Here is a 9,377-nt window from a genome sequence, read left to right on the forward strand (position 1 = left end):
GCTTTCCTGTCATGTTCTCCAATGTTTTTCTTACTACAGTCTCGTACCCAGTAACTACCAGCAGTTCCTTGCATTGATGTTTGCTGTCTCTGAGGTCAATAAGGATTTTCTTCTGCTCCCCAACATCACCCTTGGCTTCCACATCTACCGCCATTTCCAGAGGGAGGAGATTATTTCCTTAAACAGCCTCTCCATGCTCTCCTCACGAGGCCAAGTGGTTCCAGGGTACAAATGTCACCTGCAGGACACTCTGCTGTCCGTCATTGGTGGTCTCAGTGCCAAGACTTCAATGGAGATGGCCTCCATCTTCAGCATCTTTAAGGTCCCACAGGTAAGGGAGCTCTCTTGGATAGAGTATGGAACAGACAAAGATCAGAAGCACAGACAGAAGCCAAAAATAAAACTAAAAGTATTTTTTGTTGGGGTGGGGAATATAATGAGCTTGTGACTCTTTATTTATTTATTTTTTTATTAAACAGTAGCCATCATTTTAGTGCCATTTTCTTTTTTAATTTGATTTGTATGGCGCCCTTCTCCAGAGACTCAGGGTGGCTTACAGTGCGTTAAGCAATAGCCTTCATACTTTTGTATATTTTATACAAAGTCAACTTATTGCCCCCACAAACTGGGTCCTCAATTTACCTTAGAAAAGATGGAAGGCTGAGTCAACCTTGAGCCTGGCAAGATTCGAACTTACTTTAATTGCAGACAGCTGGTGTTAAATTACAGTGCTTAGTCTGCAGAGCTATCCAGGCTCCATTTATTCTCTGTATCAGGTTGTTGGTTTCTTCTCTTGTCTTCTGGTGTACCACAACTAATAAAAATGGCTAAGAAGGGAAGAAGATGAAGTTTGCCAGTCAAAGTGAGTCAGCCTGTCTGTGAGGGCCATCAACCAGACAATTGTAACTACTAAAGTCAACATAAAACTTACTATGTCTTTGAAAAAATAATCTCACTTTCTCCAGCTCGGTGTTGGCTTTGAGTTCTCTGAGGGAGAGAGAAGAGTTTATCCTTCCTTCTTCCAGATTAATCCCAAGGAATCTCCTCAATATGTGGGTTTAGTCCAGCTGCTCCTGCATTTCCAGTGGAACTGGGTTGGTCTTTTTGTCCCGGAAGATGACAGAGGAGAACGTTTCATCTCAACTCTGATGCCAATGCTCCAGGAGAAGGAGATCTGCCTGGCCTTTACTCTAAAGCTGGAATTAGATGATATTCAAATCGATCAGAAGAAGTTTATGCGTAATTTCCTTACCTTGTCTAAAACAGAAGTGTTTATTCTGTTTGCAGATTCAATGGTTACTAGCACTGTAATGGGGATGATGTATTATTTTGAAAACTATATGAAACTATCATCTAAGAAAGTTTACATCTTCACTTCCCATTGGAAACTTGGCATGGAAGAATCTGAATACACATTGCAATATGTAAAGCTTCATCATGGGGTCTTGCATTTTAGGGACCACCCTGGGAATGTCTCTGAATTCAGCCACTTCCTCCTGTCTTTAGACCCCTTGAACCCCCAAGGAGATGTCTTTCTTCCTCAATGGTGGGAAGCGGTCTTTGGCTGCAAGATCCATAAATCAGGAAAGATCCCTCCAAAGGGGGAAAAACAATGTACAGGAAAGGAGAATCTGCAGAATCTGCAAAATTACATTTTTGAAACAAGAATGACAGGTGACAGTTACAATATCTACAATGCTGTTTATACTCTGGCATATGCTTTGCATGCAATGTATGGATCCAGAGTTCAATCGATCATGATGAGGCTTGGAAAGAGGATCTCAAATGTCCAGTCATGGCAGGTAATTTCTGGGTCTTTTGACTCAGTCCACAGACAGAAACTAACCAAGGAGAGAAGCAACCTAGAACTAAGGAGAAATTTCTTAAGGAAGGGTTTACCTTTACAAATCGTAGGTGCCCCATTGCTGGAGCCATTTAAGAAGAGACAGTATAGCCACTTGTCTAAAACTGTAGAGGGTCTGTTTCTTGAGCAGAGGGTTGGGCTAGAAGACCTCCAATGTCCCTTCCAATAATAGGATTCTGTTTCTATGACAACCACAGCACAGAGCAAGATTCAAAGTGGTCCTAAGGGGTTCCTGATCTGAAATTCATCAGAATTTTCTGCATCAAAGGCTAAAATGTTGGACCTTTTTGAATAGTGAAGTGACCAACGAGGTCAGATGCTTCTTTCCACGTGGCCCAGTAGATCAAAACCAGTTCCTGCATTGTGCTGCCTTTGAGAATGAGCTAGAGAAAATCAGAAGCATGAATTTTCCATGGTTCTGATAGAAAGAATGTATTCACTTCAAACATTCATTTATTAGTCAACAAGACTTTGGAACTGTTTCAAAATGAAGGTAGCAAAGTATCACAAGAGGAAAATCCTAAAATTAAATTTAGATTGTGGAACTAAAAATCTTGTATTTTAGTGAAATTGGAGTTGGAAACCATGCCCAGTGATAAAGGGAAAACTTATTTTCAAAGTAAAATACACCTGATTCTTCAGATCACCAACCAAGAGATGGAACAATGATGTTCCATTTGTAGCTCTAGCCCCAATACTCCTATTTCTGAAGGTCTCCTTTTTTTCAGATTCTTCCTTATTTGAGGAATGTGCAGTTCAACAACAATGCTGGAGATGAAGTCTCCTTCTCACAAGATGGACTGGGATCTGCTCGTTATGATCTTCTCAATTGGCTTTTCCTCCCCAATCAATCTTTTCTCCCCATGAAGGTTGGGCAAGTAAATCCTGAAGCTCCCCCAGGCCAGGATTTCACCATTAAATCTGATGGAATCGTCTGGGCCACAAAGGTGAGGTGCAAGGAAATGTTGTAAGTTCAGGGAGAGATTCATTCTCTTCCTGAGATGCAGAACATCTTCCTAACCTGAAAAATAATAAATTGAGTCAGAAACTATGGCAATTATTTGGTGAATAACCTGCTTTATGTGTAACACCTTTGAGGTCTGATTTGTGTCATTCCACAAAGGGTTAGCCTTGGGATCAACATCTGCTTGAAATGCAGGATGTAATTACAGCAAGTAACAGTAATTTACATGGAATTCAGTTGTATCCTCATGGTTCTTTCTTTTAGAAATGCTGCAGTTGAGTCACAAGCCTTCCTCCTCATGATGGAATCCTAGTTCCAATCTCCGGCATCTATTCATGTCTCAGGAATGTCAGTGGCCTGAATCCCTCAGGAGCTGTTCCATATTTGTGATAGACGGTGGCACTGTACCTCTTTAGAAGAGAATCTGAACATAGACGTAGGAGTGGGGAAAAGAATGAATGCAGCAGGTTCATTCCTTAAGTAATTACAAATACTTATCTTTTAGACCATCCCCATTGCCAGGTGTGAAAGGAAGAGGTGCCACGCAGGAGAGAGGAGAAGAGTTCCAGAAGGCAAGCAGGTTTGCTGCTACCACTGTGACGCTTGTCCAGAAGGGACCATTTCTAATCAGACAGGTAGAGCAGACTTCAAATTTAAATCTTCCAGAATCAAGGAAGACATTCATAAAATCAGTATGTTTTTGTTATTGTGACCATTTTTGATAAAATTTACATGCACTGATACTTTTCAATAGAAACTTTCTATTGATCTAAACTGCCCTGGCCACAGAGGCCACCTTTCTCGATCCCTAGCAAGGATAGTTTGAGGGAACAATTTATCAATCCCGAACTTCCGTTTCTGCTTCTACTTTCACCTCCACTTGGGAAACCTCCTTTCAATCTTTTCCTGAGGAAGTGGGGAATGCAGTCCAAGGTTTAATTTGGACATTTAGTGCCTGCTTCTTCCAGTGTCTCCATCAACCTCTGAGGAAATAGACCTGCCAGAGAAAGAGGAATTCCATCTATTTATGTCTATTCGATAGGGCAGAAAGGGAGGAATGAACAGATTTTTTAAAAGCTTTTTATATTTATTTATTTATTTATTTATTTATTTATTTATTTATTTATTTATTTATTTATTTATCTATTTATCTATTTATTTATTTATATTTGAATTTATATACCGCCCTTCTCCCCCTAGGGACTGAGGGTGGTGAACAGCCGAAATTAAAATACATACAATATAAAAGTTAAGATAGCTATAATAAATTAAATCAATCGGCCCCCAATTTAAAACCCCAAAGCTATACAATTAAAACTAACCCATAAAAAACCTAATTAGGCTAGGCCAGCTTGCTGAAATAAAAACGTCTTCAGGGCCTTACGGAAAGTGCGGAGATCCGGAATCAGCCGTATTCCAGGAGGTAGCTCGTTCCAGAGGGCAGGTGCCCCTACAGAGAAGGCTTTCCCCCTGGGGGCCACCAGCCGACATTGCTTGACCGATGGCACCCTGAGGAGGCCCTCTCTGTGAGAGCATATTGGCCGCTGGGAAGTTATCGGTAGCAGAAGGTGGTCTCGTAAATACCCTGGCCCTAAGCCATGGAGCGCTTTAAAGGTGAGAACCAACACCTTGAAGCGCACCCGGAAGACCACCAGGAGCCAGTGCAGCTTGCGCAGGAGAGGTATTATATGGGAGCACCATGTTGCTCCCATAATCACCCGTGCGGCCACATTGTGGACCAGTTGGAGCCTCCGGGTGCTCCTCAAGGGGAGCCCCATGTAGAGAGTGTTACAGTAATCCAGGTGGGAAGTGACGAGAGCGTGAGTGACTGTGCATAAGGAGTCCCAATCCAGAAAGGGACGTAACTGGCATATCAGGCGAACCTGATAAAAAGCCCCCTTGGCCACGGCCGTCATATGCTCTTCTAAAGACAGCCGTGTATCCAGGAGGACGCCCAAGTTGCGAGCCCCCTCTGTGGGTTTCAATGACTCACCCCCAATAGCCAGCGATGGCACCAGCTGGCTATATTGGGGTGCCGGCATCCACAGTCACTCGGTCTTGGAAGGGTTGAGTTGAAGCCTGTTCCTCCCCATCCAGACCCGCACGGCCTCCAGACACTGGGACATCACTTCAAGGGCATCATTGGGGTGGTTTGGGATGGAGTTGTACAGCTGAGTATCATCAGCGTACAGATGACACTGCACTCCAAATCCACGGATGATCTCACCCAGCGGCTTCACATAAATGTTGAACAGGAGTGGCGAGAGGACCGACCCTTGCGGCACCTCACAAACAAGGCATCTCGAGGTCGACCTCTGCCCCCCCTGCCAACACAGACTGCAACCGGTCGGAGAGATAGGAGGAGAACCACCGCAAGACGGTGCCTCCCACCCACAATCCCTCCAGCCGGTGCAGCATGATACCATGGTCGATGGTATCAAAAGCCGCTGAGAGGTCTAATAGGACCAGAAAAGAGGAGCAACCCCTGTCCTGAGCCCTCCAGAGATCATCAACCAACGTGAACAATGCCGTTTCCGCGCTGTACCCAGGCCTGAAGCCGGACTGGCATGGATCTAGATAGATGGTTTCATCCAGGTACTGCAGGAGCTGTTGCGTAACCACACTCTCAACAAATAACTTCGCAATAAAGCAAAGGTTGGAGACAGGACGGTAATTTGCCAAAACAGCCGGGTCCAGAGAAGGCTTCTTGAGAAGGGGCCTCACCACCGCCTCTTTCAAGGCGGACGGCAAGAAACCCTCCCCCAGAGAAGGGGAGGGTTTTATACATCTCATTTTGTGAATGGTTTGATTCCTGGGTTTCATACATTTCAATATAAATAATCATAACAATATTATTCTTAATAATTACAGCCCATTTTTATTTTTAATTTTACTAACATATAGTTTCTACTGTCATCTTTCAACTCTAAACCTTCTCATAATTCTATCATACTTCATATCATCTTAATATCTGTTTTTACTATTTCCCCCCTCATATTTCTACTTCTAGCCCTCTTTTTTCCCCTTACCCCTATCATTCTAATAATCAAAGATTTTCCTTTTTTCATTATTCAATATTACAATATATCAATCATGATCTTTCTCTAGCTTTTTGTTAATAATCACATTTTTTAAATATATATATATTATCTCCAATCATTCATTTCTTATATTCATTATGTTACTACCAGTAGTGGGTTGTTCCCGGTTCACACCGGTTCTATAGAACTGTTAGTAAAACCGGTGGGAGGCTCTGCCCACTGACCCTGAAGTCATCAAAATGCTCCTGCGCATGAAGCTTCAACTCCTTATGTTGTTCTTTTGTAAAATCCTTCATGTCTTGGTATGTCAGCTCCATATCATTATATCCACTTATTTCCATTTTACAGTCAGTCCAATCTTTAAAAAAACATCCAGGGGTTTTCCATGTCCCTTCCAATCACTTTTATTTCTTCAAAAGTTTTGTATTTTGAAGTTTAAAGTAAGTTTGAACTAACTCCTTATAATCCAACAAAGATAAAAATTCCCATAGATGCACAGTTCTCCTCTTAGCAGCATATGGCGCTCATGATTCAGCTTGGTATTGCCTCTCTGCATAGTGCTGATAATCCAATTTAATTATTTTAGATTGTAAATCCAATAGGTGGGTGAATGAATAGTAATAAAATTTGATAGTCATAAAATATAAACAATTTCCAGATCAAATTCCAGTATATATATATTCTTTAAAAATACCTTTTCAATGTCATGTCTTCACTTTGAGAGTTCAATTTTTTAACTTCTCTTCTCTTCTTCAATATTATAGTATATGTGTGTGTGTGTGTGTGTGTGTGTGTGTGTGTGTGTCTGTGTTTATTCTGCCATTACAAAGAGTTCCAGTATTCTTCCCCCTCATATTTCTTGGGGATATTTTCAAAGAAAATTATTCTTTTGCCCAGTTCACAAGCCACTCACTTTCCCTGCTCCTGCTCAGTCCTGGGTATTAAGGTTGTCTTCAGCTTCAGGCAGCCATGTTTGCTGCCATTGCTCCCTGTCGTTGGTGGAGTGGGCTTTCCTAGTCAGGGAAGGGAGAGGCGACTCCCCTCTACCTGCTAGGCTGTCCCCCTTTGCTTCACCACCCCTCCAGGGTGGCTATGGTCCCGATATGGACCCTCCAATAATGAGAGGTCAGAGCTGATCACGGAGCTCGCAGATCAGGCTTCCGAAGGCACCAGAAGTACAACCGGAAGTCAGGAATGAATAGATTTGAAGTACAAAGCAGAGATGTTAAGGCAGGAATAATGTACTCAAAACAAAACAGCAACATTTCTGGATAACTGATCTGCTGTTCTTCTTTGTGTTCGATTATAAAATGGTGGAAAAACAGGCAGGAATCTCAGACTGAAAGCCACATTACTCATGGAAGTGGACAGTGAATAGATAGCTGGAACTGAATAAATCCTTGTCTCTGCCTTATCTATCCCCAGAATCATCATAAATGAAGGATGATTTGCTCTTTTTGATGCCCCATAAATAGCACAGGGGATTATTTCATTACTCCCTTTGTAGGTAGGTCAACAGCAGGAAGGCAACACATGTCTCACTTTTGCAAGAGGGAAAATGTGTATGGTAGTTTCTCATGAAATCCTTAGATAAAGACTTGATTTCAGATGCAGCTCGCTGTGACCCCTGCCCAAAAGACCAATTTCCCAACAAGGAAAAGGACCACTGCATTGCCAAGAAGATCCACTTCCTTGCCTATCAAGACACCCTGGGATACATTTTAGTTTTTCTTGCTTTTTTCCTTTCTGTGATCACTTCTGCAGTCCTGGTGATTTTCTATAAACATCATGACACACCGATTGTCAAGGCCAACAACCGAGATCTCACCTACATCATCCTGGTTTCCCTCCTGCTCTGCTTCCTTTGCTCCTTCCTCTTCATTGGTCAACCAGGGAAGATCACCTGCCTCTTACAACAACCTGCCTTTGCCATTCTCTTTGCCCTTGCAGTTTCCTCTGTGTTGGCAAAAACTGTCATGGTGGTTCTGGCCTTCATGGCCACCAAGCCAGGGAACAGGACAAGGAATCTCTTAGGAAAACCACTGACTAACTCCATTGTCATAGTCTTTCCCCTGGTCCAAGCCCTTCTTTGTGCCACTTGGCTGATAACCTCTCCTCCGTTTCCCAGCTGTGACTTTCACTCCTTATTTGGAGAGATCATCTTGGAATGTAAACAAGGCTCAACTGTAATGTTTTATATTGTCCTCTCTTACCTAGGACTTTTGGCCTTTGTCAGTTTCTCAGTGGCCTTTCTGGCTAGGAAATTGCCTGATAGTTTTAATGAAGCCAAGTTCATTACTTTCAGCATGCTGGTCTTTTGCAGTGTTTGGATCACTTTCCTCCCTACCTACCTGAGCACCAAAGGGAAGTCCATGGTGGCTGTGGAGATCTTCTCCATTTTGGCCTCTGGAGCTGCTCTCTTGGCTTGTATCTTTTTCCCCAAATGCTACATTATTTTGCTGAGGCCGGATCTGAATTGTAGAGAAAATATCGTAAGAAACAAGAATTTCTAACTAATGCAAGGATCGGTCTTATTTATATTTATCTTTATCTTTGAGAAATATAGTGTGATGATTTCTAAAAGATGATGGCATAAAGGATGTATTTCTCCATTAAAAATTCCTTATCAGGTGCTGCAACTGGTTAGAATTTAACTGTGGTCAGCAACAATCACCCAGCCTTTTATTTATCATGCCTTCAAAGTATCCTTGTGTTGTCCAGTGCCCAATGTGGATGGAAAACTGTTTATTAAAGATGTGTTCATTATTTCAAGGAGGACATTTCACATTCTATTCTTTTTAATTTAATTATTTTTAAGGTAGTAATTTAAAGGGTTGGTATCAGTGCTTTAAAGCATGTATGGCCTATATGGTTGTTTCCTTAGATGTCTGAGGCTTTATAGAGATCTCTACCAGTATTCAATTATTTTTAATAACATCTCCCTTTCCATAAAATGACCTCTCGTATGAGAAATAGAAACAATGGAGGAATGGATTCTAATTGGCCCATGAAGTAGCAGACTTGAATTCTCTGGTTTTCAATGAGCTTTATCAAAAATTTCTATGGCAACGTAACTGACCTACTTTTTCATTGAGAGAATATTTCTCTACTGAAGATAGTAACAGTAGAAGAGTAGCAACATAATCGATAGTTCGTTAATTATGAATAGGTATGCTTACATCACCTATTCCTTATGCATATGTCATTTTCTAGAAGCTCTAGCTCAGATATGTCGAACACAAGGCCCATCCCACCCCAATGCACACATAGGAGTTGGCAAGCACGCTGGAGCCAATGGTGTTTTGTAGAAGCTGCAGCCCACTGGCGGACACTGTGGCTCCACAGCCCATTCTGGGCAGGTGGGTCTGAGTGCTGGGACCACCTGTCCGGCCCTCCAAGCAGCAGGCAGAGATAGAGCCATGGGGCCAGGCATGTGATCCAGCCTGCTGAATGCACTGGCAGCCACCCACTCACCCGTCCACTCGTTGAGATGTGCCCACCCGGTTTC

General features: G+C 42.4%; 1 protein-coding gene across 1 annotated transcript; it reads left to right on the forward strand.

Moving 5' to 3' along the window:
- Positions 1-1,757: 1,757 nt before the first annotated feature.
- Positions 1,758-8,334, forward strand: LOC139312871 (vomeronasal type-2 receptor 26-like; the record flags this gene model as incomplete). The annotated part of the gene is made up of 3 exons (XM_070938037.1): positions 1,758-1,802; positions 3,334-3,463; positions 7,478-8,334. Coding segments are annotated over exons 1-3 (1,032 nt in total), but the record flags the coding sequence as incomplete, so codon positions are not given.
- Positions 8,335-9,377: the final 1,043 nt, after the last annotated feature.

This window comes from Pituophis catenifer, unplaced genomic scaffold (assembly GCF_029215685.1).
Source record: "Pituophis catenifer annectens isolate HBS135680 unplaced genomic scaffold, rPitCat1.0.hap2 SCAF_1, whole genome shotgun sequence".
NCBI lineage: Eukaryota > Metazoa > Chordata > Lepidosauria > Squamata > Colubridae > Pituophis > Pituophis catenifer.